Below are 19,833 nucleotides of genomic sequence, written 5' to 3' on the forward strand. Positions count from 1 at the left end.
AGTACATAAACACTTTTCATTTTGAGCCTCACTCTTACCCATGGACTTGTCTCAGTCTCCCTCCTGCCAGGGCCTCAGCTCCTCCCCTGGGCCCTGCCTCACCCCTATAAATCAATTACTTTCATTCACTGCTGGAGACCAATGCTCTCTTTCCAAGGAGTCTTTGCCCCTGGTTCCAAGTTATCTCACAGGCAGGTCTTTGGCCTCCAGACAGCACTGGGACAATCCAGAGCTATGGTGCCAAGTGACCAAGTCAGGGCTCACCCCTCGTGGTGCCATGATGGATCCTTCCTTTACAAATGAGACGTGTGCTGCAGCCCGCCCCAAACCTGGCAGGGTGGGGAGGAGCGAAGAAGGGGGTCAGGTTAGGTTAGGGGGAGGGTGGGAATCCTTCCTGACAAATAGGACCCTCCCCTCTCCCAAGGAAAGTTTGTTGGGCACCAGGGTCAGCCGCAAGAGCCCAGCATCCGGGAAGAACGCACATCCAGGAAGGCACCTTTCCTAAGGAGCTTGGTGGACCTGGGCCTTTTGAAGTGCTGAAGCTCTGACTGCAAATAAACTAGCTGGGGACAGGCCAGGAGCATTTGGCCATTTGTCACGTGGCACAATCCTATCCGGATCGTGGCTTACCCAGGGCAGCCCAGGGTGTGGAAAGGTGTGGTTGCTTTCTGAGCAAGGTCCAGACCTGGGAAGCAAGTGTCTCTGGATGAAAATGAGATCCTGCTTTCATTCGAGAGAGGAGCAGGTGCCTCTGCAGCCCTCTGGGCCCTGGGACTTGTCCTTCCCGAGGCAGGGACTTTCTCCTCAATCCCACCTGGTCCTCCCTTCTCCTTGCTTCGCCTGGGCTTCTTACAGCTCTCGGGACTCATTCCTTTTCTTTTTTTCCCCAGTGAAACTAAAACTACCTAAATCTAGCTCCAAGAATGAATTTGGTGTTTTTATTGGCATCAGGCTGACTCTATAGACTTCCTCAGGGAGCTGTCTTTCCTGATGGTCGATTTCCCCATCTACTCTTTGAGGTCTTTCTCATTCTCCTCCCCAAGCCAGCGTCTGGCTCTTCAGTCTGGAGCCCACAGTGGGCTACAGACGGGGGCACGGTGATGGGCTCTCTCCACGGTTTGAGGCTGGGTCCAGGAAAGACATGCTCCCAGGGGAGGTGGGGAAAAACAGAGGAGTGAGGTCAGAGAAGGAACTGAAGCCCAGCCCTGAAGTCAGGCAAGTCTCGCGGGGGGGCTTCCTCCTGCCCCCAAAGGGGCTCTAGGGTGCCAGTTAGAGGGGTGTCTAGGGGGCTCAGTGGGTAGAACATCTGCCTTCGGCTCAAGATCTCAGGGTCCTGGGATCGAGCCCTGAGTCAGGTTCCCTGCTTCTCCCTCTCCCTCTGCCCCATCGCCCCCCACTTGTGATCTCCTACTCTCCCCTCTCTCTCAAATAAAAAAATAAAATCTTTTAAAAAAGATAAGAGTGTCAGTTACTGAAAGCAGCTGAAGGGAGCGGGCTCTGGGTGGGTCACAAGAATGTACCTCCCACTGGGTTAAGAGGTAAATATTACCCTCATGGAGGTCCATGTGCTTCTCCTGATCCATCCCTCTACAGACTAAAAGAAACTCAATGGGGCAGACATTAGTCCCAAGCATTTATCTTCCTAATGCGCACATGCATGAGTGTATGTGTCCTTGAACAATGTAGGGCATTGTTCATACATGTTCATAAACATATAAACATTGTTTATACATGTTGATAAGTTTTATATTAACATTATCATATAGTATATGTACTTGCACGTCTTGCAGTTTTGAACTTGAGAGTCATGCATGTTGGGAGGAGCCAGTGTATTTCTTATCACCATTTATGCGATTCCATGCAATGACTATACCATAGCATAGTTGACTAAAATAAACAAACTCTAATGTGGGACTGCCTGCTGGCTGAGTCACTTACTAGCTGTGTGGCTGTGGGCAAATTCCTCAGCCTCTCTGTGCCTTGGTGCTTCCAGATGGAAAATGGGGCTCATAGGAGTAGGACTTTAGAGTTAGAGTGGGGAGTAAATGAAAAAATTCATTCAAAGGCTCACAATGGGGACACCTGGGTGGCTTCGGCCAGGGTCCCAGGGTCCCAGGATCCAGTCCCACGTCGGGCTCCCTGCATGGAGCCTGCTTCTCCCTCTGCCTGTGTCTCTGCCTCTCTCCCTCTCTGTGTGTCTCATGAATGAATAAATAAAATCTTAAAAAAAAAAAAAAAACAGAGGCTCACAATAGTGTGTGGTGGGGACAGTAAACAGCACAAAGGGTAGGCTAGCGTCTTCTTCATCTCTGGCAATAATGGAAGGACTCTGTCTCCTCTTTCTCTCTTCCTTTCCATCAGGGACCCACTGCTGCTGCCCTTGACATCTTGGGAAGAGGACCACTGGGCTGTCTACCTGGCATCCCAGTGTGCACATGGAGGGACTCCAATTCCATCAATCTGATGATGGATGGTCATGACAATATGGAAAAGCTGGCAAGGGCCGTACTCTGTTGAGACCCTGCCCACCCCGATGAGACCTGGGAGGGTGGTAGAGAGGAGAAGGGAAGACCTGGTAAGACATCTACATGGGCACAATCCCTCACAACTCAGAGACTCCAGGGATCCTGGGTTTGCTTGAAGCCTTGACCCAGCCCAGGCTACTCAGGGTCTTAGCTGAGCCTGGGGAGCCAATTTCATGACTAATATGTGATGGTGGAGGGTCAGAGGGCCTCCAAAGTGACTTGGATTTACAGTTGTCCCCTTTCATTCTCTGAGATCCCTTTGAGGCAATTGAAAAAAAAAAAAAATATATATATATATATTTATATTTTATATATATTTCCCCCAAAAAATATATATATATATATATTATATTTTTTTCCTCAAGAACTGCCCTGAAATGCAGCCCCTGACATAGATGGGTTGCTTTCTCTAAACCGGAAAAGCATGTGGCACAGGCACCAGATCAGAAAGAGCCAATGGGACACAGATGATGGTGAGTGCTGGCCCCTTTTCTCTTTCACTTCTTCCAAAACCTGTGGTAGTGACTGGTCCACGAAGGGGCACAAGACATATACATACTCATCACCATGGATCTTACAGAAAGCTCGGTGAAACAAGCAGGCACAGCCAGGTCTTGTGAGGGTTATCATGGGTGCAGGTGTAGTAACGTACCCATAGCAGAGAAACTTCGTGAAACCAAGAAGTGAGGAAAGGCCTCCTGGTGGAAGTGACATCTAAGCTGAGGCCAGAGGATGAGTAGGAGCTACCAGAGGAGCAGTGAAAGGGGGGGTTAGTCCAGGCAGGGGAGGAGTCAGTGCAATGGCTCAGAGGTACAGAGAGAAGATTGACTTGAGGATGTTAAAAAAAAAAAAAAGAAAAATAAAAAAGTGTGGCGGAAGGCATTTTGGTGAGGGGGGGTAACAAGACTGGTCAAACAACATCAAGAGAGACAAGGCTGGAGCCAGTGGGCCGACTGAAATCCTCCAGGAGAACAAAGACACAGAACATGAACTTGGCCCCTACAAGTATGCAAAAGTGCCCAAGTCCTGTGCCCAACAAATCCGGGTTACCTCGGTTGGGCTTTGGGGCTTAGGACATACATGAAAGACTGCTTGATCCGGATCATTGGCAAACAGCTAGTGCTTAATAAGGTGAATATTCTCGCCATTTACTTCCTTGTCTGCTGAAACGATCACCAGCGTACCTGAGCCATTAGAACTCCCCAGCATCAGCATATCTCAGAGAAACTACAAAGCCCTCTTCCCAGCTCCACTCACTGAGAATTCCAGATGAACCCAGATACCTGGCAGGTGACAGTTGACCAGCCTGTCTGCAAAGAGGTCAAATGGAGAGTGGCGAGCTACATCATTGGAAGCCTGTTTATCCTGGGTTAAGGGAATGTTTTCAAGCCTGTAACACCATCATGAGGGTATTGACAAGTCATTCCTACTTGTCAAGTAACAACATACTCCTTTTTCCCGATTGCTCTATCATTGAGGACAGGCTAGGTTATGTTGCAATGACAAATAACCTTGAACTTTCCCTGGGCTTAAAACCATAAAGGTTTGTTTCTTCTACAGAGATCAGCAGAGTTTTGTCTTTTTTTTTTTTTTTTTTTTTTTTTCCGTAGCTGGAGGTTCTGGAGCCCTCATCACCTGGAGACTTGATGTAGTGAAACAGTGGTCACTTTCTGGAACACTGGAGAGGGGGAGCCAGAAGGACTAACATTTCTGAAGTCTCTCATCAGCAATTCAATGTTTGAATCTAGTTAGCCAGACACATTGCTTCCACTCCCAGCTTCCTGGCCAGAACCAGTCATGTGATCCCCATCAGCCCCAGTGGGGCTGGAAGGTGGCAGCCGTTCGTGTGCAGGGGGTAGCAAGCCAGAAATATGCAGGGAGAGTGACTACTCCAGTCTCCAAACTCCCCTTTCTGTCCAAGTCTGAGATTCAGATGTCTTACTAGTCTGGTATCAATTAATTGGGATTCATGAGGGGATTTTTTTGTGGGTTTAGTGTGTGTGTGTGTGTTCAGATTTTATTGTTTTATTTATTTGACAGAGCACAAGCAGGAGCAGTGGCAGACGGAGGGAGAGAGAGAAGCAGGCTCCCTGCTGAGTAGGGAGCCCAATGTGGGACTCGATGGACCCTGGGACCATGACCTGAGACAACGGTGGCCACTCAATGGACTGAGCCACCCAGGTGCCCCAGGCCTCATGAGTTTTGACCTTGCCATGTTCAAAAGCAATTCATAGGAGAACAGTAACATCAACTTGAATAATCTATTATTTTAGGGAAAAATTATGCAAATTACAAACTATTCTTATCTGCTTAATGGCACCATAACATTTCTTCACCCTACTTGACTGAAAACCAAGAAGACTACATTTTCTTACAGACATATATATTTTTTAAGATTCTATTTATTTGTTAATGAAAAACACAAAGAGAGAGGCAGAGACACAGGCAGAGGGAGAAGCAGGCTCCCCATGGTGAGCCCGATGCAGGACTTGATCCCAGGACCCCTGGATCACGCCCTGAGCTAAAGGCAGATGCTCAACTGCTGAGCCACCCAGGTGTCCCTCCTTACAGATATCTTATAATTCCATAGTCTTGCTTGGGTATCTGATAACAAAAATGAATAGAAATAGGATGTTTCAAGTCCTTTGGAAAACTCTATTGCAGGGATCCCTGAATGGCTCAGCGGGTTTAGCGCCTGCCTTCAGCCTGGGGTGTGATCCTGGAGTCCCAGGATAGGGTCCCACGTCAGGCTCCCTGCATGGAGCCTGCTTCTCCCTCTGCCTGTGTCTCTGCCTCTCTTTCTCTCTGTGTCTCTCATGAATAAATAAATAAAATCTTTAAAAAATAAAAAAAGGAAAGAAAACTCTATTGCATGATCATAGGTTCTATTTACCAAGAGCTCACTGTAGGCAATGGAGAAAACTGAGGCCCAGAGAGGTTAAGCAATTTGCCCAAAATCACACAAGCAGAAATCTCCATGCTAAAAAAAAACAAATAAACAAACAAAACAAAACAAAACAAAAGAAATCTCCATGCTATATTCTGCTCCTGTATTGGGGAAAAAACAAAACAAAACAAAACCAAGATTTCCATTACAAACAATTCTATTCTGTCCTTTGGGGCAAGAGATCCCTTGAATTTAAGAGAAGGACATCTCTCCCACCAGTTTGGTGAGATTAAGGAGATCTGGCATGGGTCCAACCACTGAAGTTTGCAGTCAGTTAAAGTCAGCCTGGCACTAGATCTTGTCTGAAATCCTAACAGCTGAAACATTCTTTATCCAGGAAAGCACATGACTAAGCAGACGTGAATGGGGCACGAGTGGTCCCCTGAGCTCTTGCACACATAAGAAGAGCAGAGCATGTGTACATATAAGCAGCTCCCAGGCGCCTATTATTCAGCCTCACCCTGGAAATTCCCGGCCATTCATTTCTTTGTTTTTCTGCTTGGCCTCACCCATTTGGGGAATGTACAGAGGGCACAGGGGAAGGAGGAGGACAGCAAAGGACAGAAAGTGAGTAGTCTATGGGTAGCTGTGACCAGCAGGACCTGCAAGCCTTGGTGGGGATGGAGTGGGCTGGCCTGGTGCCAGGGGCAGGGCAAGGGGGGGGGGGGGCTCTAAAACTTTGGCTAGGTGCCAAATTCCTAATTTGGAGGGCAGTGTAGGGCAAAAGTGGGCAGGCAGGAGAGGAATGGGTAGGGTAGGGGCACGCAGCACCTTGAAGATGCAGACTCCCATCCCCAGAGTCTGGATCCAAGTAGCTCTGAAGTGAGGTGTCTGTGCTTTTAAGAATCCATGGCTCAGGGCACCTGGGTGGCTCAGTGGTTGAGCATCTGCCTTTGCCTCAGATCATAATGGGGGGGAGGACCTGGAATCGAGTCCCACATCGGGCTCCCCACAGGGAGCCTGCTTTTCCCTCTGCCTGTGTCTCTGCTTCCTTCTGTGGCTTTTATGAATAAATAAATAAAATCTTTGAAAAAACAAAAAAAGAAGCCATTGGCTCATACTTTCAGAAATGGTGGCTAAGATTCAAGTGCTGGAGGAAGACCTCAGTTCACATCCCACCTATCTCTATCACTGACATGCTGCTGTGTGACCCTGGGCAAATCACCTTGCACTTTGAGAGCCTTACTTCCCTCACGTGTAAGATGCAGATGTTGTATGCAAAGAATTCAGCGCACTGCCTGGCAGGTGGTGAACACTCAGTAAGCCGTGGCCATTATCTGCCCATGCGGATTGCCGAAGACATCTCCGAGACCCAACAGCCCGATAGGAGATTTCGGAGTCTCCAGCAAACTCTGCCTGAATTTGGGCACCGCCTAGGCTCAAGCATAGCTCTATAAGCAAGGGAACGTGGAACACTCCAGGCCCCTTGGGGAACTGCTCTGGCCTGAGCCCGAATACAGGTTTCTCCCACTCTCCATCCTCTTCTGGAGCATGAGAAATTCTAAACCTTACCAAAGGGTGTGATTAAAAATAAAACAAAGCAGATATTCCATGTTGCTGGAAGGATGGGGCTCAGGGAGAGGCTGGAGGCCTGTGACCTCATCTCTGAGCTCCTCATTAGAGGTGGGAATGGGCAAAAGCAGGAGGAAACGGGTTTGAGAGGACACAGGGAAAGCTGTGGCTCACTGCTAAGGGAAGTACTAGAATTTACGGCTCGCACAGGGGCAGTAAACTCAGATTCCCACAGGAACCTCGAACCACATGTCTATGGGGTTTGGCAGGTAATAAAATGAAGGAGGAAGCCAGCAGGGTATAAGCAAGGTCATGAGCCCATCGTGATCTGTTTTTCCTGGTCCTACTTTTGGTGGAGACTTGGGCTCGGACAAAAATATCCTTGCTCTAAGAAAAACAAGAAAATGGTGATGATAAATGGCACCTGACATGATCACAGGCTCCAAGACCACGAAGGGGTTGAGGGGAGGCTAGAGGACTGTGGGGTTCATCCTGGCCTTGCCCCATCCCAAGAGGCAGCCGCTGCTTGGGTCTCACCCCCTGAAATCCTAGGTGTGACACATCTAGTAGATCCAGACCTTCTGAGCCACCTGGGAAAACATGGAAAAGTGGGTTCCTGAGTGTAATTTCCTTATTTTTAAATGCTGCCTCTGATTTTTAAAAACAACATGTAGATGTCAAATCTAAGATGCCACTGGCAAAAAATAAAATAAATAAAATTTAAAAACTAAAATAAAATGCCATTGGTGGTAAGACATTCTGATTTAATAAACTACTAGTTTATTAGGTTAACTTAAATTAGTTTAATTTAATAAACTACCAGTAAAGAATACAAGACCTATCATTTAAACTATGACAAGCTATTGATTGTAAGACAAATCCCAATTCCAAAGACATCACAATGTGAAAATAATGTGCATCTTAGAATCCATGAAATACTGTATAATCATAGGCTGGACTTGGCCTGTGGCACCTGGTGCAGTTCCCAACCTGCACAAACGTACCTAACAGCCTTATGATGCCACCCCAGGACACTGGGTGTCTGAGGGACTACTAGGTTTGTGTTTGGGTCATATCTATGAATACCAGAGTCCCTTGAGAAATAATCCCTCTTTGATCTCTATCTGGACCAGCAGTGAGTCAAGGCAGCAAAAAGGAAAATGTGGCCCCATTTGCTCCCATGGGTCATCAGATCACTAATGGTGATACCAAGGCCCCCAAGATGGTGGTTTAGTAGGCATGGAGAAGGGCAGAGGTGACTTCATACGGGATTCTGCTTCCTGCCAGGGATGGGAGCCACTAGGAGAAATCTCACATCTGATTTTATACAGGCTCAGAGAGGTAAAGGCCCAGCCCAATGTCACACAGCTGGGCAGAACAGAGCCAGGCCAGGGGCTCAATCCTCCTCACCCCTGTTCCCAGTGCTGCTTCTGTTGACTGTAAAAGTTCCAGCCGTTCTGCCCTAGGGAGGAGGCTGGACCCAGAGATTCCTGGCCCCTCCCTCGTTCCATTGCCCCTGAGGCTCTGGTTGCTGAGCCTGCCCTAGAAAAAGCTAGTTTATTCCATTCACAAGACTTTTCTATTTTATTAGTAAAATACAAAATGGAACAGACATTGGTGATAGGGTTGGAAAAGCAAAAGGATCAACCAACTCCTTCCGAAGTTCCCCCCAAATTGTCCTTGTCCTGCTGGAGGGAACTAATCAAATCCGTTGGAAGGGTGACTAGCTGCTCCCAGCTACTTTCTCACAAAAGTAGGGGTGGGCCCCATCATGGGTGCCCACCCCTTGAAGGCTCTCCCAGCCTGGAGGAGCCCAAAAAAGTGCATTCAGACCCGCTGTCCACCCTCTGAGCGGTCAGAGTGCAACCCCCCCGACCCACCCAGCCAGGCCCCAGTATCCCAGGTCATGCCCAGCAGAGGGTGCAGGAGGGCCAGGTGGAACAGCATGGAACAGCATGGCTGCACCCTCCCTGTGGACCAGGGCTGTGTCTGCTTCCCCTGGCCATCCCTCTGCCAAGTAGAGTGTCACCCAGGCTGCCCCTGGGGAGGCTCCCCAGGTGGAAGGCAACGGTCATCCATGGGGACAATCAGAGGAAGGTTGGGAGCTGCCAGCAGGGACCCTGAGGGGTGAGGCCTGTAGCCCCAGCAGCCAAAAAGGGAACCCCTGATTTTGTGCCCACAACTTCCCTCCCCACAGGACGGAGTCTCTTTCAGAGGTAAACACAAAACCTCAGGTTTCAATGGTGGCTTCTGATCTCATGGAAAATGTCCTGGAAATCCCTGACCCTGCCTGTGGTGGGCAGGAGGTGAGGGAAGATCCTAGAATGGGGACAGCAGTGTTTTGAGGGAGCGAGAGAGGTGGAAGGGGAAGCCAGGCCGCAGGAAAGAAACAGGAGATGCTGGGCCCAGGTCCCTGCCAAGGGCATGGGGCTGCTCCCTGCAGCTTCCTACCACCACCCGCCCCCAACCCGGATTCCTTTCCCTGAGCACCTCAGCCTTCCCCGGAGCCTGCAGGACTCCCCTCCTCCTCAGCCTGTCCTGCGTCAGACAAGCCATCTCCACGTCCCTGTGAGCCCGCTGGATGCTGGGAGGGCTGCTCTCAAAGCCAGGCAGGGGTAAGGGGGCCCCTCAAGCACCCCAGCCCAGCCCCACTCAGGGGGCCCGCAGAGCTGACTCCCTCCCAGGGGGCAGGATCTGGGATTTCAGAACACTTCCTGCACCCCTACCCCCACCCTGAATCACAGGACCCCCAATGTGCCAGCCTCCCCGGATGAAGATGGGCTAAGGTGTTCTGTGGTGAGAACTCCCCACATCTAGGAAAAGAAGTCTCTGGATTGGTTAGCGATGTCCATGGGGGGCAGGTTATTGTCATACATCTGCCATGTGTCTTTCCTTCTACAGATGGAAAACCAGAGGTATGGACGTCTTGCTGGGTTGGTGGTGGACCTGGGACCAGAAGCCCAGCCTTCACACCCACAGCCCATGTTCCTTCCACAGGGCTTTAGCTGAGAAGAAAAATAATCAAAGCCACTGGATCACTTCATCTGCCCTCCCCAAAGTGCCTGAGGGCAGAGCCTTCCCGGGAGCAGGCCCAGGGAACACCACACTGGGCTCATGCAGGAAAAGACAGGTCCCAGGCCGGGTGTGGGCCGTGTACAGGGGGCAGGGTGGGGGGCAGAGATAGCACCGCAGGTGGCCGGGGTGACTGGCGACTGCAGTGGGACCAAGAGACACGATGACTGAGGGAGGGGGGCAAAAGGGGCCTGGCCTGAGGCTCACTGGTGAGACGGGGTGACCGTGGTACCACATGGGGACGTGAAACCAGACGGGCTGGGTATTTTTCAATAAATAATTGTTCATCGGGTCTGGGACTGTGTCAAAGGGAACCTCTAACCAGCCAGCAGCAGAAGGTTCCTGACTTGGGGACGTTGGAGTGAACTGCAGAGGCCACTACTTCTGTCCCCGAGGGGTCAACAGTGGTCAGGAGTGGCCTCCTGGGCTATGCCCGGGAGCTGGGAGCAGTTGCATGTGGAAGATCCTGCCTCCTTGCTCTGATCATCCCGGCTCAGGTCAGGCCCTTGGGTGAGGGTGGGTATGAGGACGGGGGACCCCAGGCAGCTGTCTGAGTTGAAGAACTGGATGCAGGCAGGTGGGCAGCTCACACGGGCACCAGGACATACGAGTTACTGCCACAGCTCCGGGGGACGTAGCGAAGCCCCTCCACCATGTCCCCTGCCATCTTGCGGGAACAGCCCTGGAGGCTTTGATAGGCAAACATGGCCACACCCAGGCAGAAGAGGAGGCCAAGGAAGGCCAACAGCCCTACTGCCTGCCTCCGGGTAGCTGCCTGGGAGTCGGGGACAGGAGTGATGAGGATACCCAGCCTCTGGGGGTCCACGGTAGCATGGATGGGCTCCTCAGCCTTGGAGACCCAGCTGCCTGAGGCCACTGGCTCCCTGCTGGGGACACCTGGAGAGGAGACAAGGACTGTGGAGAGATGGGGTGTGTGATCAGGCCCCCTGAAAGCATCCATGTGAGCTGAAAGGGAACTCATCTCCTTGGGCCCTAGAGAATTCTCTGGCGTGGGATTGTCTCCCTTGATCCACACAGGTCGGCCTTCGGGGTCAACCCTGTTCTCTGAGGCTGTGTGTGAAATGGTGGGGGTGGGGGTAGGGGGGGCGTGGGTAGGGGGAGCGTGGGTAGGGAGGGTCTGGGTGGAGGGGGCCTGGGTGGGGGGGGCCTGGGTGGAGGAGGCCTGGGTGGAGGGGGTCTGGGTGGAGGGGGCCTGGGTGGAGGAGGCCTGGGTGGAGGAGGCCTGGGTGGGGAGGGCCTCAGATGCCTTTCCCTCAGTCCAGAGGCCCGACCCAGGTTTGTAGGCAGCAGAACTCTGCTGGGACGTTGTGGCAGTGAGGGTAGCAGCGCTGAAAAACTCAGTTTTCTGGGACCCAGCTGGCGGTCCTCCATCCGGAGCCTTTGAAGTGGAGGGGAACCTGGTCCCCCTGGAATCAGCCACTCCCGTTGACAGCTCTGGGGAAGTTCCCGAGGCCCTCTGTGCCTCCTGGCCACTGTTTTCCTGGGTGGATTTGGGCTCTGTGACCGCAGACCTGTCCATTCCCCTGGTGGCTGGGGTGGTCCTGGGCTCACCCACACCAATTTGCTTCTCGAATGTGCCGCCATTTCGAATTGTAACAGCAATCTGGTGTTCTAGATGTGCTATGGCTTTCTGAACCCATCTCTCCTTTGGATCAGCACAGAAGATTCTGTTTTGTTTCGTCTTCAAGCTACAAGGAAGGAAAACAGGGACCCAGTGATGCCTAGATGCCATGTGGAGTACGAGCACCGTATAAAAGCTCTGCAGGTGAATAGACCCAGCTGGAATCCTGCTCCCACCACTTATTACCTATTAGCCATGAGCTGTGAGCTGTGAGCTGCGAGCTGATTAGCTCAGGCAGCTTGACTTCTAGAACTTCCGTGTCCTTGCCTGAGAAATAGAGCTAGCATACCTACCCTCTGTAGGGTGACCAGCCTCCCCAGAAGAGCTGGGACTGAGGGGGTCCTTAAGACACAGGGCTGTTGGTGAAAGTCCCAGAAAACTGGGACAAGCTGGTCACCCCACTTCTGTGTTTTTATTTAAAAAAAAAAGAAAAGGAAAGAAAAAGAAAATTATGTAAAGCACCTGGCTCTTTAGGATACTCAGAGTAATAGCTGAAAATCATAACAATAATGTCTTCAGCATTAAGGCAGGGGGCTCTGGGCTGTGTCTCCTGATTATGGGGGGCTGTCAACAGATGTTCCCTACTGCCAGGTGTGTGACTGGTGAGCTCAGGGGCGGGGCCTCATTTCTCTGGAAAGAGCTGACTCAAATGTCTTCTTCCACCACTCCCTGGACCTCTACCTCTTAGTGTGTATCCTTAGGCTGAGAGCACACTTAGTGAGCTACAGACACATATATGGGGGATCCCATTAGGACTCCTAGTGCCATCCAAATCTTGACGACCTTCCTCTGACGCTTGTGTGTATGTGCCTGACTGCCAAGAACACAGTTCAGAGCTGACTGGGGCTCGTGCTCCACACCACTGGGCTAGGCATTTTGCCATTTAAAACTCCCACCCATTCTGAGAGGTGGCTACCATGACCATCCCCATTTTACAGATGAGAAAACCGAGGCTCAGAGAGGTAATGTGCATGTGCATGGCTCTGGCACACTGGGAAGCCAGAGAAGTGCAGGAAGCAAGCATGACCCTTCAGGTCCCCACAGGGGGGGTGGGACCCAGGGTGGGACCCAGGGCCACACTCCCCTCCCTAGGGTTTCCCACTTCCTCTTTACCTAGAAAACAGAAGCAAAGGGGGAGTCTGGGAGAAGCAAGCCTCAACAGATGAGAGGAAAGGTCAGGCAGTAGCACCCTTGCCCCTCTTAGCAACTGCATAGTCGGTGGAATGAAGCATGCGACTTCTTTTAGCTGACCCTTCCACTTGGAGAACCTGCCAGCCGCGTCCTGATGCCAGGCCCAAGGGCCAGTCTACAAAAAGGCCTCAAGACCGGGCGACTGGGTGGTACCAAGGAGGGGCCCCAGCAGAGCAAGCAGCCAAGGTGGCCAAGGAGGCGGGGAGTGGCTCTGGTTGACCCCTCCCCAAAGTCTCACAGGGATCCTGTTACTTGGGCTGTCAAGTGTGATAATCTCTGCTTTCCTATTGCAGCAGCTTCCAGGCACCCTGCCAAGCTGCTTACTCGCATCATTCCCCCTCATCCTCCCAACTACTCATTTTGCAGATAAGGAAACGAATGCCCAGGGGGTAGGGCCACCCCACCTGTGAATGTTGAAGCCAGGATTTGCACCCCATCAGTAAGAGTCTGGAGCCTGTGCTCTGAGACCACAACGCTTGACCTCCCCCAAGAAATCCAGCAGGTTTGAGTACCACTAATACACACCGCCCGCGGTGGCAGCTCCAGGCCCCGGGCCTTTCGGGAAGCTGCTCCCAACCTTTACCCTGGGGTGCAGATAACGAGGTGAGCGAAGGGCCGGGAGGCCAGGAGCAGGAGGAGCAATTTGCTGAGGCCCTTGGCAGGAGCCCAGATGAAAAGAAAGGATGTGGACAGGGATGAGTAGAAGCCAGAAGGCCAGTACGTACATGATGGCAGGCTTCCCGCAGGACTCTTGATTTCGTTGGTAGTGGACCAGTAAGGCCACCGGGATCTCCGAGGTCATCTTGTGGCAGGTGACGTTGCATTTCTTCACACCGAGGTGCTGTCCTGAGCCCACAGAGGTCCCCAATCAGCAGGACTGTCCAGGGGCATCTGGCTTCCCAGTCCCAAGCCAACTCGTGCCGGCCACACCATCCAAGCCGCAGCTGCTACCCTGTACACCCTCGTCTTCAGGGCCCTTGACTTCAGCCGCCCATCCCACCCACCAGGCCACTCAATGCCTCAGTTTCCCCACCTGTACAATAGGGACAATGATAGTATCTACCTCATAGGGATGTTATAAAAAGTAATGAAAAAATGAATTCTCACTAATGAAGCTCCTATAGCCTGCTAAACATTGAGGGTTTAATTTTTAAAATTAAGTTGGTGGTGGTCGTTGTACACAAGGGAAGACAAGTCTGAGAGTGACAGGGAGCTGCCTGAGGTCACACAGCCAGCAAGTGAGGGAACAGGTTCTCGTGGGCCTCTGGCTCTGTGCACCCCCCATCCTCCCTCTACCCCAGTAAGTCACCTGCTCAACTCTCGCCCCCCAACCCTCCACCCATCACCTACACACCCTATTCCTTCCTTTCAGGCTGATCCATATTCGTGGATTTCCACGACCTCTGAAGCACACCCAGATTCCTGCCCACCACATGTCACATGCCCACCCTATGACACATATGTATGCACACACACATATACCAACAAACAGAATGGCACACACATGCCCCACACACAAAACCACAGAAAAGTGTTGATATGATCAGGCCCAGGTAACAGATAAAAAGTGTTAAATGTGTAAGTATTAGCCACCTTGCCACCTTCTAAGGAGGCTGGGGGGTGGAGTCCACTGAGTAGGGGATCCTTTGTTCTGCCATGAAGAGCTGTGATGAGTTTGACAGCAATTGCTGAGGGGAACCAGGGGGCCAGAGTCCCCTGGGCAAGTTAGGGGAGCAGGAGTTAAGGAAGAACAATAGAGATGGGGGCTGTGCAGGTGGGAGGTGGGCAGAGTGGGATGGCTAGGGGCCTACCAATGGCATGGAGCTAGGGAGAAACCCCAGGACAGGATGGGGTGACCCAACAGACAGTTGAGAACTCAAATATGTTTTGAAGATTTATTTGTTTGTTTTAGAGAGAGAGAGAGAGAGACAGACATGCACATGCACAAGCAGGGGGAGCGGTCAAAGGAGAGGGAGAGAGAATCTCAAGCTGACTCCCTGCTGAGTGTGGAGCCTGATGCAGGGCTTGATGCAGGGCTTGATGCAGGGCTTGAGGTCATGACCCTGAGATCATGACCTGAGCCAAAATCCAGAATCAGACACTTAACTACCCAGGCGCCCGAGAACCCAAATAATTTATATAAATATTTGAAGTTGTTTGTATTGCTTTTTCTCCTTCCTCCTTCCTCTAAAATCTCTGGCAAAAGTTATTCTAGCCTGGTTATCAGCTCAAAGAGGGGTTATTAAAAAAAAAACAACAAAGAAGAGCTTGAGTTTTAGATCTGGGTCAAGGTCAGATGCAGCAAAAGCAAGACCGCAGAGGATTTTGCAAAATTCTAGAGGTCAGGACTTTCAGGGCAGCGGAGTCCAGAGAGGTGAATGATCTTCTCTAGCAGGGCAGGGCCCGGGAGGCCCCAGCTGATCCTTATTGCCATGCACAAGTAGTTACATGGATGCAGATGTGCAAACATGCTCTGCCTTCCCAAATACAGGTGCAAACACACACACACACACACACACACACACTCTCTCTCTCTCTCTCCTTCTAGAATATCCTGCTCCTCACCCATCCCTTCCCCTTAGCTTCAGCCCACCCTGACTGTGGAAGGGTGGTTCAGGGTTTGCAGGGCTGCACTGGCCTGGGCCGTCAAGGGGCAGCATTAGCAACTCCTGGGGTGGGCAGGAAGCACTCCAGTGGCTGGTCCCTGAGTTACAGGCTGCCTTTTCTCTCTGAGGAACCAGGATGTGAAAGTTACCTTGCTGCCTGAACACCTGGCTTCTCCAACACCCCCTCCCCCACCCACCCCAGGGGACTTTGGAATGACTCAGCTGCATACTCCCCAGGCCCTGCTGAATAGAGCCAGGAAGCAGCTCCTGGAAGCATTGGCCTGGCAGGTGTCTTCCTGAGGAAGCTCCCCAAAACAGTACCCTTAGGTCACTTGGAGCCAGGGGAAGGCTGCCATTGGGCAGGAGGGTGATGCTAGGTATTGGTCAGTCTGCTCTCTTGACCCTATATCCCAGGGTGGAGAAGACCACTGCTTACTTCCAGGGCTTTACAGAGTCACAAAGCAGCCTTTTCCCCGTTGTCCCCACCCTCTACCACAGTGTCTGCATGCCCTTGGCCAGGCTCTGTTCTTGGTTTCACATGGGAATGGCTGTGTAACCAACTTGAGGGGGGTCTTCTTGTCAGAAGTTTTCTCTTCTGCAATTGGAGATAGTGCCTCCAGCCAGCCAGCCATTTACTGCCACATGAGTTTCAGAAGGCAGGGACCTTGTCAGTTTCAGTGTCACAGTGCTTCCCAGCACAAAGTGGATACTCAACCAATATTCATTAAATGTCTCATTCTACTTATTCCTTCACCTATCTCTCTATCTGCCCATCCATCCATCCGTCTATCTACCCATTTCCTCATTCAGCCAACATCTGTTTGAATTACTTTTGAGTATCTATAAAGATCCAGGTACTCTTATCCTTAACCCTGAGCTTTTTCTCCCATTGGTACTGGTGCTGAGCTTAGAGAGTACATCCCAATAAACACCATCAGCTTGCAGCATTTACTCAGTCAACCAAAAAACACTGACATTCCCTCTTCCCTGTGCTGAGTGCTGTAAGGCATAGTGGGATGGAGGCCTGTCTCTGCCCTCACAAGGTCTCAGCCTGAAGGGCACCCAAGACAGGCCCACAAAGTGCCAGAGCTTAGCTTAAGTGAGCACCTACTGTGTACTGCTTAGCACACGCACACCTGTTCTCATTAATTCCCAAGATCTCTGCAAAGGGAGTATTATTACCCCCATTTTATTGATGCAGAAGCTGAAAATCAGAGAGGTTAAATGACTTGCTCAAAGCCACACAGCTGCTTAGTGGCAGATCTTATTTTCCTCCCCAGCGTCTAGACATCTCGCTGTTCTAAATAGACTTAAACACCAGGCAGAAACACCATGTTCCAGAATATACCCCCAAATGTGCCGAGATTTGCACAAGGGAGAGACCACCTCCCACTGCAAGTAATCAAGGGAGGCTTCTTGGAGGAGGTATCCTTTAGGCTGGACCTCAAGGACTGCTAAGAGGCTTACAGACAGGAAAAGGCAAGAATGTTCTGGGTCTCTCTCTTGGCAAGGTGATAGAGATCTTGAGCCATTGTTCAGGTATGTGTGCTGGACAAGTCACTTAGGCTCTCTAAGCCTCAGTTCCCTTACCTGTAAAATGGACATAATAATGTCTATTTCACAGGGTGGTTGTGAGAATAAAGATGTTTAAACATCTGGACCCTTATAGTAGGGTTTACTTGACAGTAACACCATTGATGTTTTGGACCAGGTAATTCTTTGTCGTGGAACTGTCTTGTGCCTGTAGGACGTCTGCCATCATACCCGGCCTCTACCCACTAAATTTCTGAGCATCCCCCAACCCAAAATGTTGGGACATCTGTAATAACAAAAATGTCTCCAGAAATTGCCAAATGCCCCCTGGGAGGTCAAATCACCCATTGAGAACCACTGCGTTAGAGATACCCACACCTTCCTCTATGTCCCTTTCTCCAAGAGCCTTCTCTGACCCCTACTTAAAATTTCAACACCTCCCCCTGCAACCCCTAGTCTCCATATACTTTTTAAAAATCTCAGCCTATTTTTGTAACAGACTAAACCGTTTACTAATTTATTTTTTGTATCATCTTGTCTTCCCCAGTTGGTGTTCGGCACTCCGAGGTCTGGAATCTTTGGCAGCTTTATTCATTGATGTGGCCTCAGCACCTACAACAGTGCCTGGCACATTGTTGATGTCCAACAAATATTTGTTCAGTGAATGAGCAAAATGCACAAAGAAGCACTTTGTGACATTAAAATTGTAACCAATGAAGAAATAGAGGAATTTTTATTTAAATTCCACAGGGGCCTGGATCTGATGCTCTGAATTTATCCTCCCCTGCCTTCCCCATCCGCCTCCACAGCTAATCAGGAGGCAGACTACAGCAGCTTAAAACAGATTTTTTTTTTCCCTCTTTCTTGCTGGGGCTTGAGTAGGAGTGAATGCGTCAGTGCTCGGGGAGAAAATTCTCTGCTCTGACTTGTATCTGCAGGTTTGTTATATAAAGCAGAGGAGCCTCACGCCTGACACAGCCCCGCAAGCCCACATTTGGGGACTGACCTAGCTGTCCTGCGCCAGCTCGAACAGCAGCCACCGCACCGGAACCCCAGAACCCCTTGGGGGACTCTCCGACTTCAGGACTCTCTCTAGTCCTGCAGGGGCTCCTGGGAGGTCTCTCAGAGCCACAGACCACAGTGTGGGTGAGGACCTCCAAGGTGGGCCTGGCCAAATGCCAGGAGGAAGGGGTAAAACTGAAGCTCACAGAGGTTGAAATAGTGTGAGTGTCTTCCAGCAAAGTCAGTGACCAAGATTAGGGCAGAAACCTGATTAAAGTCTCAGGTCCCCCCTCCATCCCCCTTGCACCCACTGCCAGGTATAAGTAATCTTCCTCCTCCCACTGCCAAAACGCTCTCATAGGCTTTGAAGCCCCTTCTCATCAGAGGCAATAGCTATATTTAAAGGTACAGTAGCTGAGCCCAAAGAAGGCAAGACCCCATTCTGGGTCATGGCTATGGCAAAGCCACCTCCATCTGTGTTTTCTAGTGCTCACTACCTCTAAACACCCCTGGCCTCAGGGTTTAAGGCCAGAAAGCAAGAGATCAGCAGCCCCTGGCTTCTGCTACACCCCCACACCTGCTCCCTGGCCTGCTGGTTGGTTTCCCCCACATAGAGGGATTTGAAAGGCAAGGCAGTGTGTTCCATTGGAGTGTCCTGGAAGCTTGAGACCTTTTTCATTCTCCCAGGCTTGCTGTGTGCCCCAAGGCAGGCTCCTAGCCTCTCGAAGCCTCAACCTGCCAGATAATGTGGCTCAAAGAGTTCTCAGAGGCCATGTGGCCCACAGAGGTGGTAAGCATGCAGCCATGCTCCCTCCTGCCCTACTTGCTGGCTACGCATTCTCAGGCCAGTTTCTAAACCTCCCTGGGCCTCCATCGTGATCACGTCGCTGGTATGACTGCATCCTGCCCTACCAGGTCCCGGCTCCAGGGAGCAGGTACCTGGACGTGAAAGCAGTTTCTACACTGTGCTTGGAGGAGGAGGACGGTGGCATGGTCGAGACACAGGCAGAGGGATGCGCGCTACAGACGAGAGCAGCAGCAACAAACCCAATCTGTGATCTGCAATGACCTTGGTCTCTACTGGTCCTGGGCCCCCTACTCAAAACCGGGGCTAGGAGAAAATCCTGTGACTTGAGACTCAGGAGTCTGGAGCTTCGGGTTACACATGAACCCCGGGGAGGGAGACCCAGCCCACTGTCAGCCAGGGCTTCCCACCCCAGTGCCCAGGGGGAACCTCCTCAAGCTCCCTGTCCCCCCCTCCCAACACCCCCTTTGTGCCTGGCTCCCTCGTGCCACCCGCACCACATCTCTGCACCGCCAAGCAGTAGCCACCTCGCTCACTGGGCCAGGCGGCCAGGCTCCGGAGACCGGCAATCTTCTAGCGGCAGGGGCAGCCCCGAATCTGGGGTCAGGGAGGAGCCCGCCCCCCACCTTTGGAAGGAGCTGCTGTGGACCTTACCCAGTGGGGGCGGCCCCCCCATATCAGGCCTGAAGGGCAGAAGGGGGCCGGGGCGCCCCTACCTAGCTGCTGCAGGAGGCCACCCCACCACCCCACTCACCGGCCAGCAGCGCGGTCAGATGGCAGAGGGCAGCCAAGCGGAGCAGCCACGAGAGAGGTGGAGGAGCCATGGCTGGGGGCGCCCGGCTCACGCGGTCCCCTCGCTGTCCCCTCGCCGCCGGAGCTCCGTCGCTTTTATGATGGCTTTTTATAATGGGGCTTGCTGCCTCTGCCTCCGCCTCCAGCCCCGCAGCAGGCGGGCGGTGGGAGGGGAGAGGAAGGGAGCCCGAGTGCAGGCTGGATTC

At 51.7% G+C, this 19,833-nt stretch overlaps 2 protein-coding genes across 4 annotated transcripts in view; both read right to left on the reverse strand.

Moving 5' to 3' along the window:
• Window positions 1-1,400, reverse strand: part of CCL17 (C-C motif chemokine ligand 17) — a 12,173-nt gene extending 10,773 nt beyond the window's left edge. For all 3 annotated transcript variants that reach the window (XM_072826972.1, XM_072826970.1, XM_072826971.1), the window contains exon 1: window positions 1-1,400. This exon is cut by the window's left edge. The gene's annotated coding sequence lies outside the window, so the exon portion shown is untranslated.
• Window positions 1,401-8,549: 7,149 nt separating this feature from the next.
• CX3CL1 (C-X3-C motif chemokine ligand 1) lies at window positions 8,550-19,830 on the reverse strand. Its single transcript, XM_072826973.1, has 3 exons — window positions 19,590-19,830; window positions 13,615-13,735; window positions 8,550-11,765 (listed from the first exon to the last, which is right to left on the reverse strand). The coding sequence occupies exons 1-3, from the start codon at window positions 19,657-19,659 to the stop codon at window positions 10,643-10,645; spliced, it is 1,314 nt and encodes a 437-aa protein (XP_072683074.1). The 5' UTR covers window positions 19,660-19,830; the 3' UTR covers window positions 8,550-10,642.
• Window positions 19,831-19,833: the final 3 nt, after the last annotated feature.

Source organism: Canis lupus, chromosome 5 (assembly GCF_048164855.1).
Source record: "Canis lupus baileyi chromosome 5, mCanLup2.hap1, whole genome shotgun sequence".
Classification (NCBI taxonomy): domain Eukaryota; kingdom Metazoa; phylum Chordata; class Mammalia; order Carnivora; family Canidae; genus Canis; species Canis lupus.